This window comes from Protopterus annectens, chromosome 7.part1 (assembly GCF_019279795.1).
Source record: "Protopterus annectens isolate FY-2018-M chromosome 7.part1, PAN1.0, whole genome shotgun sequence".
Classification (NCBI taxonomy): Eukaryota; Metazoa; Chordata; order Ceratodontiformes; family Protopteridae; genus Protopterus; species Protopterus annectens.
In genome coordinates, this window is record NC_056740.1 from 275,590,980 (window position 1) to 275,610,851 (window position 19,872).

At 39.7% G+C, this 19,872-nt stretch overlaps 1 protein-coding gene across 1 annotated transcript in view; it reads left to right on the forward strand.

Annotated features, from left to right (window-relative positions):
- CRELD1 (cysteine rich with EGF like domains 1) overlaps nt 1-19,872 on the forward strand; it is a 571,547-nt gene that overhangs the window by 96,239 nt on the left and 455,436 nt on the right. Inside the window, exon 3 of the mRNA XM_044078710.1 lies at nt 6,144-6,226. Coding sequence (XP_043934645.1) covers nt 6,144-6,226 — 83 coding nt within the window. The remainder of the gene's footprint in view (nt 1-6,143; nt 6,227-19,872) is intronic.

A 19,872-nucleotide genomic window follows, 5' to 3' on the forward strand; every position in this document is an offset into this window, starting at 1 on the left:
ACAAAACAAAGGAGAACGAATACTGCACTCTTTGGATGTGCACAAACAACTTAGATTTTATTTGGACAGGACTAAGCCTCTCAGAAAATCTGAACAGGTGCTAGTTGCCTTTGCTGCAGGGGCAGAGGGGAAGGCCATTTAAAAGCAAACCATTTCTAAATGGATATCCCATTGCATTAATTTCTGCTATAAGCACCATGGAAAACCTACCCCACAGGGGATAAGATCACATTCCACCAGGGCTGCATCTACCTCTACAGCCTTTCTCAGAGGAGTCCCTACCAGGGACATCCTAGAAGCTGCTACCTGGAGCTCTGTACATACCTTCACCAAGCATTACCACATGCTTATTTTTTCTAAATCCAGAGCTGGTTTTGCCACTGCAGTCTTGCAGGGCTTAATAGCTGGCCCTAATGCTCTCTAACTTCCTCCCTTCCTTAGCTTTGAGAATCAACCCAGATGTGATGACTGCAACAGTGAAACACGAAGAACATAGTACAGTTGTGTACACTTACTGTAAATATAGATGTTCAAGTGTATTCACTGTTGCAGTCCTGGTTACCTTCCCTCCAGCCCCCTGACTTCTCTTGGCTCTACCTTTCCTTCTTGATTTGTGTTTTTAAGCTTTTTGGTGTATTTGCTTTTTGATGGAGGTGTTCCATAACATATAATTGCTTCCCATTGTGGGGGCACCTGACATCTGGGGCAAGACAAATTGATGTAATGGCATCGGCTACATGCTTTATGCCCCTGATGACTTGATGTCATGGAAGAAGAGAGCATCTGACGCAGGAATCTAAGACTCTGGTATTCAGGCTGGCTGAGGGCTACCTGAAGGCAGATAACCCAAATGTGATGATTGCAACAGTGAATACACTCTAACATCTACATTTATGATAAGTGTACCCAACTGTACATTCTCCAGCTGTGCCCCTTTTCTGCCTAGTCTAAAATGTAGTACTAGCTGCCACCACCCACTAATATCAGCTACCCAAAGGCCCTTCTAAAACGGTGTATAATTATTATCGTGCAATATTATTATCCAAATGGAAAGTGTGACTGAACAGTCAAGGCTTATTAGAGTGACTTGGTACAGTATCACTATATATATATATATATATATATATATATATATATATATATATATATGCTTAAATTAACTCTACATAAAACAGACACAGTTGAAAGGTTTAAAAACATTTAATAATAAATAATAAAAACCCAAGGCAATACTTCTTACTACACAGTGCTAATCAAGAGTTCAGAGATCACAGAGAAATGCTTAAAATAATACCGTAGAAAAGTTTTGGCATCAACACTGAAAAAACACTTGGAAATCGCTAGAAATTAGGAACATTAGACTAAGAGAAAACACAGTTTTAAATAACCTACATACAGAAACAGGCAGTGCTCGTGATGTTGAATGTTCTCAAGACAAAAATGCTCTGAGCTCTCTGATTCTCTCTCTTTAAATTGATAACACAGAGCTGCTTCACATGACATCATTCTTCACACTTGCCTGGTGTTGCCAGGCTAGCAGAAACTACATTTATATTCTTTATACCTGGTCAGAAACTAGAGCAATAAAGGACATTTATACATGCAAATTCTAGCCATTCACTCTGGCGTCAAAACAATAGGTAGAATCCCTTCATCCAGACATATCAGAGCTGACTTTAAAGATCAAACAATTCTACCATGCTTGACTTGGCTTTCTTACAGCCGTGTGCACTTTTACATTTTTGCAGTTCAATATCCCATGCAGTCTTTTCACATTTAAGAGAACAAGCCTGTGGCTGACGTTAATATTTACAAATTACAGCATTATCTTCAGAATTCTATCTGGCTAGGCTGGCAGCCTTCACCTATCTTCATAATAATATTCAAAAGTCTTGTTTAACCCATGCACTTGATTGTTTTCTTGGGGTGTTGCCTAGATATATCTGTTCAAAGACCGTTTCTTCCACAGAATAAAATAGATGTGTATGTAGATCTATTCCTGAGGTTTTCCTCTTAAAGTAAGGTTTCAGCAACAGGATTTCTTAGGATTCTAGGTCTCAGGGCATCTATGATTCACATGATTCCTCTAGCAATATTCCATATGAGAAACGGTCACTGGTACCTAAAGTCATTATGGTCCCAGCATCAACATCTCCAGACATTCCTGATTCCCTTTTTTTTGATTTATGAGAATGGAAATTAGTTGGAGTAACAAGTTTTATTCGATGGAGTGACAAGTTTTATTCGAATCTAGATCACCCGTTTTCCCTTCCAGCACAGTCTATCAACAGATGCTCCGGACTTTGCTTCTGGCGCAGTATCTATAGGAGTACAAGTGCAGGGTCTTTGTAACTGAGCAGACAGACCAAACACATAAACATAAGAGATATTGGCAGTCATAAATACTGAAAACTATCCCAATCATCTGTGGTCCCCAGGGCCATTCCAAGTGGTTACAAACAAAATCACAGTGATGTGGTACCTAAACAGACATAAGGAGAATCAGATCCTAACCATAGTAGCCTGGGATATAACTTTTAAGCACAGTTTCACTGTACATGCATCTTACATTCCACATGTGGCTGACAAGTTTAGTAGGACAAGGGTAGACCCAAATGAATGGAAGATGAATCGTGGGGGTGGTCTTCTACAAATAGTTCCAGCTGTGGCGAATGCCTCAGATAGATATTTTTGCCTGCAGTCACAACAGTCAGTTGGCGAAATTCTGCTCCAGGACTCCATGCAAAGTGGTCTGGAAGACAGATTCCTTCTCTTTTCCTTGGACAGGAATGCTCCTGTAAATTTTTGCTACCATTTCCACCAATATGTAGGGTCATTCTCAACATTTGGAAAGATTACCAAAGATCATTGTTTTGACACCCTTGTGGCCCAGGCAACAGCCATTCTCCTTCCTTTGTAAATAGCCAAGGGCAATTGTCATAAGCTTTCACATAGACTGGACCTAGTCACACAAGACTGGGAGTGCAGCAGGTATTAAAGGAGGCAAGAAAGCCTGCTGTTAGCAAATCGTATATTAGCAAATGAAAAATGTTTTCTAGCTGGTGTCAAGACAAGACTCGGGACCCCTTTAAGGCTACTGTTTCTCTGATTCTCAATTATTTGTGTGAGTTATTATCCTCAGGCATGTCATAACTCATCCATCATGATCAGCCATTTCAGCATATTTGCCCAGGGAATCCTCTCAGTCAATAGATTCACATAGGAAAATGTTTTTGAAAGGGGTGTTTCGTACCAAGTCTCCCAGAAAACAGGTTGCTTCTCAGAATCTTTATTTTGTGTTGAAAAATTAACCTTTGCTCCATTTGAACTAGCTTATCAGGCTGACATAAGGTTCTTAACAAGGAAAACCATTTTATTGATTGCTTCAAATTCTGCAAGACTATCTGAGCTGCAGGCTGTTATGGTGGGTTAACCTTATGTTATTTTCCGGAAAGACAGAGTTTCATAAAGAACTAATCCTTCATTTTTGTGCAAAGTGGTATCTTGAGTTTACTTTGTGCAAAACCACCCATCTACTTGTCTTTCCATTTTAAAAATGAGGGAGAAAGCTTACTTTGGATAATTTGGATATCCACATACAACTTGGATCTTATCTAAACTAAAACTTTTAAACTCTGATCCCATTGCATTTCTTATGAAGGTAAGAAAAAAGGGCAACCTGTGTTAATGCATACTTTTCCCAAATGGTTGTTTCCTGTTAGTATTGTTTGTTGTACCCACTGCAGCAAGGTAATTCCAGACGGGGTCAGTGCTTGTTCTACTAGGTCCTTGGCTTCATCATAGGCTTTTGTAAAAGTTTTGTATTTCAGAAATTTTTTAGAAGCACCAACTTGTCCCTCTGTGCATACATTTACAAAGCAGTGCACACTAGAGTCTTTCTCACAGGCTGTATGCTGTGGTATATGCTCGGACACCGGTAACAAAGTATGCCTATTCTCCAGGGGCTTCTGGACCCCCATATTTTTCCTCCTAGTCAGTTTAAGCTATGGTATATGCCCATGTAACTTAAGCCACTGCGTAGTGATCAATATGATGAACATAGTACAGATTTGTAAGTTAACCTACCATAACAATAGATATTCAAATAATCACTGCTGCAGTAGCTGCTCCCTCTCTCCATTCCCCTAGTTTTGTATGTTTTTGTTGCCAGGGTGAGAACCATTATATTTTTCCTGGCATTGACATTTTCAGTTCTGTAGACTCTCTCAGTTAATGTGAAAACTCCAAAGAGGGCTTTGCTCATAAATTTCTCTTGTACTTGAGCTCTGCTCAAGCTGGTGAAAAGTTTGGGCACATAAAGATGACCTTAGGCTTTGGAAACTGGATGGTTGTTATATTCTTTAGTAGGCTATAATCCATATAATTTAGGCTACTTAAGCAGTGGTCATTCAAACATCTGCTGTTGCAAGTTTACTTACATCACTGTACTTAAAAACATGCAATTTTGCTTATTCCAATAACTTATTTCATGGGCCTTGCAAGAGATGAGCTGCCCTCATCTCATTAACCAGATGAAAAACTCATGGCAGCTACTTCAGGCATAAGCACCTCAAAAATAATACATATATTTGAGATGATGGCTTTTTACCATGTCCTTCAAACCTTGATGTAAGTCTTCAACCTCAACCCATGGACCCTTTGGATTGTAAACAGTTAGTGATACATCAGCAGAGAAAAGGGGTTTCATTCCTACCCTCTCTGCAGTCTGGGACTTATCTGTCATTGTGAACTTAACTACTGCAATCACTGAACATTCTGAGTTCGAGAGTAGCAGACTGTCTGAAAAGGGAGTTATGTTCCCCTTATGAATGATGGACAGAGGGAGCTTTTGAAACATTGCAAGAAGGTGCAATACCCCAGTCATAGACCTATTTGCATCACAGATGAATACTACCTGCATGAGGTCTTCTCAGGAACCCCTTGTTATGCATCCATAGCCATCATAGATTTCTCTGTTCACTGCATACAGGACCTGGTCTGTGTTTTTTCCACTAATTTCAGAGGTATTGTTAAAGGCAAGGAAGAAAGTGCAAGATTCATCCAGACAGCTCCAAGATGACTGTTACAGATGTCATTGTCCTAGCTGATATGCATGAGCAAAGGGCTCCAGTAATGTCCAGGACTTTGCAGATTGCTGTCACAGCAGAAATGATTGCTGTCACAGCAGAAATGAGTTATCTTCCACCACAGCCTGAAGAGGTTCAAGCAGAAGGTTTAGAAGAGTATGTATTAACCAACACATTCACAAGTTGTGTGTTCTGAACCTTCCAAGCACTCTGCATCCTCCCAAAGATTAGAAGGACAAACACCATAAACCTTCCTTAGCCAGGTAGAACAGGTTTTTGAGTAGGTGTAGCAAAGTGCAGCTTGTCCCACTTTTCTGTACCATTCTTCATGTTCTTCAATATCTCTCAGAACTGTTTGACCAAGACCTCACTTGTTGTTTAACTGCATCTTTCTGTAAGCTTGGCCTGCCTGCCTTTGGATCTTCTTTCCTGCTTCAAATAAGTTGGAGGTGAAGCTGTTTTTAAAAGGAACCTTGATTTGTAAGTATTCTCAGGGGGCCATATCCCCAACCAGGAAACTTATGACTGAAAAGTTGAGACTCCTTTTATTTGAACATGCTGGCTTACTTGGTCATAAATGTATTTGTATCTGGTATACCTTAGATCTAAAAAAAAGTTGAAAAATATGGCATGGCTTTTGCTTCCCTTCATATCAGAACGTATTGTTGATCATGTCTGCATTGGAGGTAACCTTGCATTTCATTTAAGGGATATCCATCTGCTTGTATGTTTGATGGAAGAGTGACATCAGGTCCACTTTTATTTTGATTCCATTTTTTTATTAATTTATGAATACACTACAGCAATTAACCTTTTACTTGAACATCTACATCTGTATTGAGTATTAGACAAATGTAGTTTACTTCAGTACTATTTTTTTTTCTTTTCAAAACAATGCTGTCATTAAAATTTAAAGTAGTACATTCAGACTTACAGCTGGCTTTGTGTCGTTGTAAGGAACAGTGTTTTAGTACCAGCTGAGGGAAAGGAGGGAGTAGATAGTTGTAAGGTAATAAATGCTACTATTACTGAATGCTCTACCTCTTTACCTTTTAGGGCCTTGAAAAAACATCCAAGAAAAATTTTGATGGAGGAAATCCAGCATGGGAAAAGGATAAACGGTTGACTTACAAAAATAGGTAACAATAAATTATTTTGTTTTATTTAAAAGACTAGCTGCCCTGTTTGTAAACCAGCTGAGCTGGTCATTATCAGCAGCTCTAGAGAAAAGTGGAAATTTGAGGAAGTTAAGTACATTCAATGTGTATTCCAAACCCATATCAGCAAGAAAGGACCTGTGATGTACTTGTATGTTACTTAATGGTTATTCATTTTTCTTATGTTTGTCCTCTGTGTATAATGTGAGTCCGTTTTAGACTTCTGATTTACTTTAAAACCACCTGCTGTTTATGATTTTTTTCTTTTAAATTAATAAATTCAGATTTCACTAACCTTTCTAGTGAGTGGGAAGTTACTTAGATGGTACCCCTGTCCATTCATTGAATAGACCACCACCTAAACTTTAGATTACTTCCCCAAGAAGAAAGTCATTGTAATGTGTTGTGTTCCATAGTTCACACTGGCCTGCCTTATCTTATCTTTAATTGCACATTGAAAAGGTGTTTCACTGTGTGATGTTAACCTGGATTGCCTTTTCCCACTATGACCTGCCTTAGATTTCACTGCAGGGAACTCTCTTGCCCATACCTTTCTCAGTCACATTGTTCTGTAGGGTGGCGTACTTCCATGTGTATGGTGCTTGGCTGTTGTGTCCAGTATTATGAGAAGGAAAATAATTCTCTTTGACCTTAACCAGCCCCTAGATGGCTTGATCTCAGTGTTATATTCTGGCATCTGGTGGTATATTTGAAAGTCCTGCTCTAGTGCCAGAAAGCTGAATTTTGGCTGTTCTGTTTTAATGTCTATTTATGTATATGTATATGTATATATGTATGTATATATACATATGTATATTATATGTGTGTGTGTATGTATGTATATATATATATATATATAATGTGTGTGTGTGTGTGTATATAATGTGTGTGTGTGTATATATATATATATATATATATATATATATATATATATATATATATATATGTGTGTGTGTGTGTGGGATAACAAAGAAAAATATAAGTGTTGTGTGAAAGATATAGAGAATGAGGTTTTTTTGTTGTTTTTTTTAAAAATATTAAAAAAATAGTTTGTTTTTGTTTTTGTTTTGTTTGTTTGTGGGTTGAGAAGTAAAAAAACCAGGAGTGTGTGGGAAATATATATATATAGTTTGAAATATAAAAACATTGTAATATATATATTGTGTTGTGTGTTTTATATGTAAATTATATGAAAGTGTGTTTGTTGTGTGTGTGAAAAAAAAAAATATATATGTGTGTGTGTTAGTATATATAATGTGTGTGTTTGTGTGATAAGGAGTTTTGAAAAGATTGTTTTGATATGTGTTTGTGTGTGATAAATAGTACCAAAATGAAGTTACATAGAAAATAGAAAAGAAGAATATGGTGTATGAAATAAAAAGATAGATTTTATGAATATAGAAAATATAGAAGAGTAGGAAAAATTATAATGTGTGTGTATGTGAATATTGAAAAATATATATATATTTGTTTGTGTAAATGTGTGTTGTGAATTGTTTTTTTTAATAATATAAAATAATATTTAAATATATGTAAGATTTTTATGTGAAGTTTATGTTATGAAAATAAAAAAAAAAGATAGTGTTTATAAAAAATGTAAAAAAAAATGTGTTATAGTATGTTTTAGTATAGAAGGTGTGTAATATTTTGAAGTGTGATATAAGATCTGAAAAATAAAAAAACTCTCAAAAATAAATAGAAAAGGTTAGTAGACAGAGAGAATATGTATATTTAGAAAAAAATAAATAGTGAATTTGAATGTAAATATAAAAAAAATAAAAGAATAAAAATGAAAGAAAAAAAGAAAGTAAAAAAAAAATATGTATTATGTAAAAAAACATAAAAAATAACAAAATTAAAAAAAGAAATAAAAAAAGATAAATTAAAAAAAAAAAAAAAAAAGAGAAAGGAATAAAAAAAAAAAAGAAAAGAAAAATTTAGGAAAATAAAAAAAAGAGAAGTAAAAAATATAGAGGAGAAGAAAATAAAAAAAGAAGTAATAATCATATAAAAAATTTATAAAAAAAAAAAAATATAAAATAACTCAGAAAAATAAAAAAAAATGAAGAAAAAGCACCAAAAAGTAAAAAAATATGTAAAAATGTAAAAATTATAAAAAAAAAAAAAAGTAAAAAAAGAAAAAGTAAAAATAAAAAGAAAAAATTTTAGTGTTTATTAGAAAAAAAAAAAAACCTCAAGAAAAAAAAGAGAAAGAAGCAAAAATAAAAATTCTTAATAAAAGAAAAAAAAAAATATATTTAAAATAAAAAAAAAACAAAAAAAATAAAAAAGAAGAAGCAAAACTTAAAAAAAATAAATAATGTTCAAATAAAAATCAAAACCTTTCAAAAAAAACTTATAAAGTCAGTTCTGTGTGTCTGTCTTTCTCTCTCAATAGTTATGTTTTATGGTCACTAATCTTTTAACATGTTTCTGTGCATCACATATTTTGCTCCTCTCAATTTTTACGAATGCAGGAAATTCTTCAGTACAGTATGAAGTTTAAAAAACATGGTTTTATGTAACATATGTGTGGTGTCATGGGAGAGAATTGTTGTAATCAGTGTTGTTTTTACATGATAAAGGTTTGTCTGGGGTCTTATGGTTCTATTTTCTATGCTATGTTCTCTTTAACATGAAAATACTTGTTTTTCTGAAGTCTGTCTGTGTGTATTTTGGCTCTGGTCTGCTGCTTCTTTAACATATATGTTGTTAATGTGTCTGAGCAGCAGTCTAGCTGACACATAAACATATTTGGGAAAATGAGACTTAATGAAGCTTTCTACTCTGATCTGCCTGTCAACAGCAGTGCATGGTGACACAAACATGATGATCTCTATGTCTGAGTTCTGGTGGTCCTCTGGGTCTTCTACTAGAATGGATAACTGTGGGTAATCCTCTATTGCTGTGCTGTCAGGTCCCAAGCTAAAATGCCTGTGCTTGTTAAAATTCCACTTTAATCTGTGAAGCCTGTTATTTTAGTAGGTAAACAAGCATCACCTGTTGTCCCTAAAAATGCCTTTACCTGCTTTTTAGTAAGATGTGCAAGCCATGCCTGAATGGCTTCCGCTTTGGCAGGTTCTGGCTTTATCTTACCACACCCCATCCTGTCCTAGGTAGGAAACCTCTGCCATACCCACCTGACATTTGCTCAGCTTAATGGTCAACCCTGCCCTCTGTAGTCTGCCCGGCAACCTCCTTGACATGCTGAAGGTGCTCTAGCCAGAAATAGCTGTAGATGGCAATATCATCTAGGTAAGCAAGGGCAAATCCTCCTGCTCCTGCTAGGATACGATCTCCCAGCCTCTTGAAAGTCGCAGGGGCATTCTTCATCCCAAAGGACATCTTTGTGAACTCATACAAGCCAAAAGGAGTCACAAAGGCTGATTTCTCTCTAGCACTGGGAGTCGAGGGCACCTGCCAGTAACCCTTGGTAAGATCAGTGGTTGTAAGATACTTGGCCCCACCCAGCTGCTCTAGGGCCTCATCTGTCCTAGGCATGGGGTAAGCATCTGACTCTGTGTGACTATTTAATTTCCTGTAGTCCACACAAAACCTGGTGCTGCCAGCCTTCTTTGGCACCAGCGCCACTGGAGAGGCCCAGGGACTGTTTGACTCTTGAATTACCCCTAGTTCCAAAATCTCCTGTACCTCCTCCCTCAGAGTCTGTCTGACTCTCTCAGGCACCCTATAAGGGGCCTGCCTAATAGGCCTTTGGGGTCCTGTATCCACCTGGTGCTGTGCCAGGTGGGTGCACCCTGGTTTCCTGGTGAACATGTCCCCAAATTCCTGCAACACTGCTCGGATTTCTCAAACCTGGGTAGGAGATAGCTGCTGGGACATTGCTACCCCTTCCACCGAGGTGTCAGCCCAAGCCTCACTGAGGAGATCAGTCCCCAGATCTCCCTTAGACTCCTCCTGCAATCCACTGCATATGTTCAGCACAAGAGCCTCCCTATCATGGTAAGGTGTCATCATGTTAACATGGTACAATTTGTGCCCCTGCCATCTGCCTAGCAGTTCCACCATGTAGTTACATCATTTACCTTTCTTACCAGCTTGTAGGGACCCTCCCAAGCTGATTGCAGCTTGTTGTGTCTGACAGGAATGAAAAACATTACCTGCTGCTCCACAGCATAGTCTCTAGCTCGAGCATTCCTGTCATACCACACCTTTCTCTGTTGTTGGGCTTCTGCCAGGTTCTCCTGGGCCAAGCCAATGAGTTCCCTGAGCATTGTCCTGAGGTTTAGGACATATGCCACAACAGACTCCTTGTGAGACTTGCACTCTCCTTCCCACTTTTCTCAAATTAAATCTAGAGGTCCCCTCACCCTATGCCCATACAGCAACTCAAAGGGTGAAAAACCTGTGGATTACTGGGGAACTTCTCTGTAAGCAAACAGATGGGGCAAATATTTGTCCCACTCCCTCTTAAACTGATCTGCAAATGCCTGTAGCATGGACTTGATTGTAGAGTTTAACCTCTCAAAAAGACCATTAGTCCGGGGATGGTAGGGGGTGGTCTTCATGTGTTTCACCCCACAGGGCTTCCTCAGACAAGCCAGCAGGTCTGACATGAAATTGGCACCTCTGTCAGTCAGTATTTCTTTTGGGATACCTGTCCTGCTGAAAATCTCTAACAAACCATTTGCCACCTTCTCTGCCTCAGTGGAGGACAAAGCCACTGCCTCAGGGTATCATGTAGCATAATCCACTACCACTAGGATATACTTTTTCCCTGTGGAACTTTGGTTACTCAGAGGACCCACAATATCCATAGCTACCCTCCGAAATGGCTCCTCAATCACAGGCAAAGGCATCCAAGGAGCTCTCACCTTGTCTCCTACCTTGCCTACCTTTTTGGCACTGTTCACAGGTCCTGCAGTACCCTGTACTCTAGAAATTCCAGGCCAATAGAAGTTCTGCATAATATGCCTCTTTGTACGTTTTCTGCCCATATGACCTGCAAAGGGAATGTCATGGGCTATGGCTAGAAGCGCCAGATGGTAGGCTGGAGGCACTACCAACTGCTGTACTCTGTCACCTTCTAGCCCTCCCTCAGGGATCCACTCTCTATATATTAACCCTTTGTCCCAGTATACAGATTTCCCCTTTCTTTGAGAATCAGGTGCCTCCCTACCTACCTGCCTCAGGCCTTGCAATGTAGGGTCTGAGAGCTGAGCCTGTCTCAACTCTCTCCTTGTAATCCTTCCCAGCTCCCCTTTCACAGGAAGTCTGGCATCCTCTGACAGTGGTGCTTCACTGTCAGCCTGGGTACTACTACTACTCACCTCTACCTTTGCAGTCACTCTTTCCAAGGGACCATCAGTACCCACAAGCAGCTCTGGCTCACCTTCAGTTTCATTGCTAAAGAGTAGCTCCCTCCCTGAAGTAACCACCTCACCAGTCCTGCCTGCAAGTATGCAGTCTGTCTGGTTTTCCCCCAGGCTACCAGACTTACCTGCTTGTCTCCAAGCCTGACTGCGTGTAACTGCACAAGCACAGGGTACTGCACTGTCAAAATCATTCCCTATCAGGATATCTGCAGGTATATCCTCAAACACACCTACTTGCTCGCTTCCATTTTCCCCCTCCCAATTATGGTTAACCTTAGCCAAAGGTATTTGGAATGGGATCCCTCCTAAAGCCCTGACTGGAGTAGACTGCCCAGACAAGTAGTGCTCCCTGTAACCATTGCAAGCTTTACAATGGATATATCAGGGGCTGTGTCTCTCTTGGCAATGGCCTCTTTGTCATTCATCACAATAGGATATAGCCTCTGGTGGTAGTTTGGTGCCCTTGTTGTCCCAAGATAGCCTACTGTTCGCATTTTATCTTTCCCACTTACTGGTTCCCTCACCTTTTGTTCCCCACCTTGCCTCTGTGGACACCTGTATGCCACATGGCCCCACTGGTTGCATTCAAAACATTTAACCCTAGCTCGTGGATGTGTACCTGGGCTAGTGACTTTCCCTCCTACTGGCAGATTCTGTTGGGGCAGTCTGTGTTGCCCACCATCGGTTTCTTTAGACCCGTGAGCGGTACTAGGGGTCCAATTCCTGTGCAGGGCTGCCCTGCTTGCCAGGTGTAGGTCTCCCTTCTTCCCCAACTCATCTGAAGTAGTACAGTGTCTGTCAGCTAACTGGATCCTCATGTCCCCAGGCGAAGTGCTAAGGGCGTGTTCCCTCACCAAAAGGTTTTCCAGCCCTTCAAAAGTGGTGACGTGACATCTATTCACCCAGCTATGAAAATAAGTGCTCAGTTCAGCAACATATTCACACACACTTTCATCTGCCTTGCGTCTATGCTCACAAAACTTTTTCCTATATGTTTCAGGTGTTAGATTAAACAGTTCTAAAAGACATTTCTTAACAGCAGTATAATCAAAACATGCAACGTCTGATATTTTAGACGGTACAGTTACAGCTTTACCATGGAGTAAGGAGGTCAGGAACCATATCTAGAGCCCTTGGTCAACTTCATATTGTTTACATACCCACTCAAACATATGACTGAAACTATCAAAATTATCCCCCTCTTTAAACTGCGGAAGGAATTTTACTGACCTGTTGTGCTTCTGGGGTCCAGTTACTCCCATCCCTATTACCTCCATGACTCTGGCGAAGAGTCAGCATCTCCTTCTCATGTTGCCTCTGCCTCTCTTGTTCCTCAGCTTCCAGATGTAATGGTTTCTCATTCTCTTCAGCCTATAGACTCCTCAGTCTCTCAGCTGCTTCTATTTCCAAATGCCTGGCCTCAAACTCAAGTCTCTTTAGCTCCAGCTGGATTTTTAAGTCCACTGCAGAAAGGTTGAGCTGTCCATTCTCCCAGGGTATTGTTTCTCCACTGCTAGTCTGATTGACCTCTTGGTTGCTGTTTTCTGATGCAGCTGTAACCAGGGTTGCAGTCAGGTCTGCCTTAGTCAGGTTTCTGTGCACCAGTCCCTTAGCAAGGCACATCGCCGCCAGTTGGCTCCTTGTCAGCTTTCCATACTTTTCTGCTGACATGCTGCCTGCTCACCCTGACTAAGCTAACAAATGAAATAAAACAATTGTGATCTGAACACGTGAGTATTCACTGCGTGGCTGATGAGTACAAAAGCACCTTCAAAGCTCACTCTACACAAGCTACAGGATTCACTCTACCCACACCACTACAAGCCAATTAGTATTTGCCAAGTAATTAATATGTGATGTGGATATCCAAACGCTGCCAAACAGTTAATATGTGGGGATATCCCAACCACTGCCACCAATTAATATGTGACGCCTGTGTCCTGGCCCAGCAATCAAGGAGCCCTCAATCCTCACCACTAACACCAGAGAGGGCATCTCGTATATGAAGAAAAGGATAACAAATACATACAGTAAAGTGCAATTTCCCTTAAGCGCACACACAGATCACAGTCAGTCTGGGGCTGGTCGCGCCGTTGCTGTCCAGGTCCCCAATAAGACTCCCCACTAGCACAGCTATAGGGTCCAGATCTCAGCCTTGTGGGCAAGTTAAACCTACAGCAACCTCTCTGTCCAACCAGGGCTTCGTGTCCCTGCCCAAGTAGCTGACTCACACATTTTGAGAAAGTTTATAAAACCACACTCCTTGGGAAGGCTGGCACAGGTTCTCCAGCTTTGCCCAGACTATACGGTAGTACTCTGCCATCACCCACTAATAATTATCAGCTCCAAAAAGGCCCTTAAAAGGCTGTTCAATTATTACTATACGGTAGTACCCTACCACCACCCACTAATAATTATCAGCTCCAAAAAGGCCCTTAAAAGCTGTCCAATTATTACTATACAATATTATTATCCAATTGATAGTATAGCCCAGGGCTAAAGCTATAGCACAGTAGTAAAGTTCTGACATCACAGAAAAACACTTAGAAATAGAGAAAACACTAGTCTAAGACAACTTACATTTAAGCAAGACAGTGCTGTGAGCTGGATGATCAAGACAAAAATGCTTAATGCCTTCTGCTTCTCTCTGTTTAAATTGCTATTTTCAGTCCTGATTCCCATTACATAATTTTTACACTTTGCTGGGGTTCTCAGGCTGACAGAAACCACTTTTTTATCATCTTGCAGCTGCAGGAAACTACATCAGTAAAAGACATTCCATATGTAAACTCTAGTAATTATTCCGTAAGTTAAAACAATAGGCAGGAAGCCTTCCTCTAGCCCAACTGGAGCCAAATTGTAGACGGTCATGAAATAATTTGAACTTCAAAGGACATACAAGAAATGCTTGACTTAGCTTTCTTTACAGCAAAGGGCAATGTTGCTACATTGTTTGAAGTTCAGCATTTCACAGCATATTCTTGCATTTAAGAAAACAAGCTTGTAATTCAACATTCATATTTACAAATGACTCTGGCTAGGCTGGTAGCCATCACAGCGTGTTTAAACTGTTTATAGGTTATAGTGTTTTTTGCTGTACTTTAGAGTGTGTAGCAGTTATGCTCGTCTTTCTTACATTCTGTTATGCTTTTGGTGCAGTTGTAGTTGTGTTGGAAAAACCTTCAGGTTTTAAGAGATACACTTCTTATGGGTACAAGATGCCTTATTCCAATGCCCACAATAAGTGTGTCTTTAGCCTGGGTCCTGACCATTTACAGTCTAGTTGTGTTGGAAAAACCTTCAGGTTTTAAGAGATACACTTCTTATGGGTACAAGATGCCTTATTTCAATGCCCACAATAAGTGTGTCTTTAGCCTGGGTCCTGACCATTTACAGTCAGCATGTGTTGTATGTGCTTCCTTTAATCCTAGGGCCATCTCTGATTGTCACAATAAGTTAATACTAAACAGCTTCTTCATCATCTTCTCCTCCTGCGGCTCAATACCCTCTAGGTCACACCATGGCTCCACTGAATCGAAAAAAGTGATCACTACAGAAATCTCTGAGGGCTTCATCTGAGCCTCCTCAAAAAATTGCACAGACTCCAGATCCAACCTCCTTGGATCTGAAAATGGTGCCACCTTCGGATCCACATTCCTCTACAGAACTGACAGGAGTAATATCTATTACTAGCTCCCCATGTCATCTACCTCCTGCTTGGATCCCAGACCTTAGGATCTGACAACTAGGAGCCGATCTCCAGAATTTGTGTAGAAGATGGTTTCTCTAATTTTGCCATCGAGGTTGTTAGGAAGTCCTAAGTAGCATTCCAGGCCTGCATCCGTAGCATCATCCAGATCCTCTAGGAGCTTGATTGAGGCAGATGTGGACATGATGATGTGGAGATTTCTCAGGGCACAGATCCAGATGGGGGCCCTGCCAACTCTGTCCCTTCTTGGATCCATGAGTTCCCCTAATCAACTGATTCCGTCTCCTTCTCTAATCAGACCTGTGGTCTCAGAATCCCAAGATCCAAGATTCCCAAGAAGGTCAGTATCGGATCAGAGGAAGTTCCCTTCCTTGATTTTGATGGTTTCCCTGATCATCTCTGCTCTGATGACATCGAATCAGGGCAGGTCTTGTGTATGAGGGGTCAACACTGGGTCCGAGGGGTTGGGTTCTGTTCCTACTTTGTCAGATCCGTCCCTTCCCCTTGGTGCCTCAGCTCTTGACAACTTGGGTCCAGTTCTGTCTGGGGGACTTGGATCTGGGGTTGGCCCTGGCTTCTTGTCCTTAACTGACACTGCTCCAAGGAGGAGAGGAGAGGTGTCCCCTGGTCTGTCAGCCTTCATTAGTAGAAATTGCCTTCTCTCTGCATAGAGAGTCATTGTCTCCTATCTGGAGTCCTTCCCTTCACCCCTTATTGGGTCCGAGCTCTGAGACCATCATTTTGGCCCCTCAGAATCAGTCAGCTGTGGTAAGCCTCCACACTCATTTCCCGATGGGATTCCTCTTTCTTCTGACACCTCTCCGAATGCCCCATGGAAGAGGTTCTGAGGAAGAAAATGTGCAAGAGGAGGCACATAGACTCCACTATGGAGTCTCACTGAAGACACCAACTTTGATGAGGGAGAAGGATTCCCTTGATCACCACCTCACAATGTCTCCTTTGGAGACATTCTGGAAATCCTTAGAAGTGTGGCTGGTTTTCCTAACCTCCCCCTCTTGTGGATTTGGTGTTCCTGAAGGCTTTTGGGGCTGGCCCATCTATGTTGTGGGTGATTCCTTGGTGGCTGAACACATTGATCTAGTTGCCACCAGGCTTGGAAGGAACCGGACACTGTCGAGCCCATCCTCAAATGCCCGTATAAATCTCTAGTTCCTGCCATCTTACAAAACCCATTGGAGTAAAGGTGTCCCTGTTGATGCCATAGTTGTGGTGGCAGCCACTAAGAAGTAGCTAGCCAAGCAGAGCTCTTCTGTCCCTCCACCAAACAGGGCTTTCAGAGTAATGGACAAATTTGGAAAGCGCGTCTATGCCTCAGTCATGTTCACACTGAGGTCATTCAATTACCTGGCACATTTTACTCCCTTACAGAGAGATTTGATCAAGGAGCTTTCCACTTTTCTCACAGAGTCAATGCCTGCGGAGGATATTAAGAAGGTTTCCCTCCAGCTAGTTACTGTTTTTCATCTATTATTAGTTCATTGATGAGGTTGATTTCCCACACAGTGGATGGTGCCTCATGAACAGCTGGTTCAGGCATTGCCATTAAAGAGACATGCCTGGATGAAGCTATGTGACTTTCTGGAACTCTTCAAGGCATCTTTTGTTTATTGCCCTTTGATGGCTCTTCTTTGTTCAGGCCATCAGTGAAGGATGCGCCTACCCACAGCGAGCAGGAAGGAAAGACTTTGTCTGCTGGTGGAATTGAGTTTTGTACCCCTCAACGAATGTTGTCTAGAAACCAGTGAAGTGGGAAGAAAACCTGGCTCCGGAAATCTCAAGGAAATTTTCAAGAGCCATGCAGGGACACTTCATCCAGAGGCAGAGGAGAACGTTTCAATGGCAGACATCTCCCCAGAGGCAGAGGGGGTCAAAGAAACATTACACAACACAGTTTTTTATGAAAAGATTACTACTTCCATGGGTCCCTGAACATTAGTTATAAGTAGTGAACTAACTACGATTTTAATTAATACTATTTAATTTATTATATGTTCCATTATAAGACAACAGAACTTTGTTTTTTTATAAAACTAAGGCACTCTTTTTACCTAATGACTTAACAAAAAACAAACTGTTTGACTTCAGTATTTTAGGATTACACCTTTAAATTATGTGACTGCTTAATTGGCTTAATTGTATTAACCAGTATGAGTCACTAGGATAGTACTTAAACTTGTTTTTTCTTTCCGAGCACTATTGTCTGAAGAAGTTAGAAGTGTTTCCTAATGAAAAGCGCTTTACACTTTGTGACTTTGCTTCTATGTAGCCAGATCGTTTTTAACTTTTTATTGCTTGGCAGTTAACGGAGTGTGCACCGGACTACTGATTGCTGTAAGCTTGTTTTACTCAGCTGTTAAACCATGTTGGACTTTGCAGTGTATGCTAGTCTTGTCTTGTGCCTATTAGTTTTTGGATGTTTTTAGTAAACATACCTATCTATGTTAAGCAGAGCTCCTCATTAGCACTCTTCAAGAAAAATCTTGATGATCGGATGGGAAATAGGAAATTCACCCCAGGGATCATTTCTGTGGCTCTGCTCAACAGGGGCACAGGAAAATAATTTTCTTGGGTGGCGAAAGCCAGGGTACTTTTTTGGCTAGGCTTATACAGGCCCTAGGGCCAATAGCCTAGTAACCTGCCTATGAACCTATAATGCAGTTTATTAAATAAACAAAACAAATACAACTGGTAAGCACTTTAGGTCTAACATGAACTTCATCAGACCAAGTTGCATATTCAATTAAACAATCCATATATACCTAAATAGTTATTTATTTTATAATAGTATGCATAGTGCTAAGCTTAAGAAGAACATTGTTAAAGGCCAGTCCAATACAGTTAGTAGGTTAACTGAAGATGATGACCATTTTTATTAAGAATGTCATTTTCTCAAAATGAAGTTTGATGCTAGAAGGTACCCACCTGGGGTTGTGGATGAGAGGGTCTGTGTCATAATGAAAAATTAATATCTTGAGTGCTGGAAACACAGAAAATCCGTAATATTGAAACCTTTATTGTGGGGGGGGGCTATGCCCCTCACACCCCCCGATAATTATATATACCAACTCCGTGATCGTACTACAGTGGAGGAAATGGCAGATTTCCTGATCTTCATTGTTTTGTGATCTCACAAAACACACATCTATATAGTGCATTTTCGATGTTTCCAGCGCTCGAGATTTTAATTTTTTGTTCATCTGACAAGGACTTTGGATGAGATGATGGATAATGTTTCTGAAAGGGCATTGATGGATAATGGTTCTTAGTAACGATGATAGAACGCAAATTAATAATAATTTTAATAATAATAATACACAAGTTAGTTTAAATAGTAGTAATAATTTAAACAGTGGTTATACTTTAGCCTGTTTACAGCCATATTTGGTTGATGATTTTAATAGTAAGAAAATAATTAGGAACAATTGGAAATTATTGATGAATTTCCAAGATATGAACAATATTTGGTGATGTTCCAGTTTTTATGAGCAAAAGAAGGAAGAATCTTAAAGAATATTTTCATAGGAATAGTCTGAATAACAAGAGTATTTGTCAAGGGATGTTTAAATGTGAAAGCTACAATTGTAAGCATGTGTTATTTGGGGAAAAAGTTTTTGTAGCAGCTAGAAATTTTGTAATTAGTGTACCCTATAAGTTTGGTTGTAAATTTTAAGTATGTAGTATATGTGGAATTTTGTGGGTTTTGTCCTGCATTTTATGTAGGGAGGACTACTAGTGAGTTTTATTTTAGGATGTATGAGCATTTGAGAGCAGTAGAGAAAAAAAGAACTTACTAATACTTTGCCTAAGCATGTAGGTTTAAGTCATTCTAATCAAATAGTTGTTTACAAATTTTCCCTAATCGGTCAAGTTCTAAATTACCATTCCAGGTGGAATGTCGAAGAGGATTTAGAGTTGAAAGAATATTGTTGGCAGGTAAGGCTTAATGCTTGCGTTTTATCCAGGGATTAATGATAGGGAAAATTTTAAGGTTATTTTAAAAAAGGATAGGGTTAAATCATTGTAATTAGTAAGGCATGCGACTTAGATTTTAGGTATATATAGATTGTTTAATTGAATATGCAAGTTGGTCTGATGAAGTTCATGTTAGAACGAAAGCAATTGGCAGTTGTGTTTGTTTTGTTTATTTAATAAAGTGTATTATTTTGCTGTGAAGTCATTTTCTGTTTTTTTTTTCAGCCGTTTTCATAAGTTTTTTAGTCTTCATTAATTTTTTTCCAATTTTACTCATTTGCAGTCATGTCCCTCATGCCGTTCTATCAAAATAGTTACAACTTCTGTTGTACAATACCCCTCAAGGCGATCTTAAAATAATTACAGCATGTAGAAAAAACACCTTAATTTAAATTTTCTCAAAAAAACCCTTTGTAATAATTTTTAACTGAAAAAAATCATTGTGTGGTAAATGATTGTTATTTCTTTTTCTTTCGGTATACCTTTGCATTCAAGTTTTCCTTCCTAACCAATAATCTGGTTCACATTCTGTCTGAGGACTCTTGTCGTCCTAATTTTTCCTTCACTCAGCAGGGGAGTGGGCAGAGCAT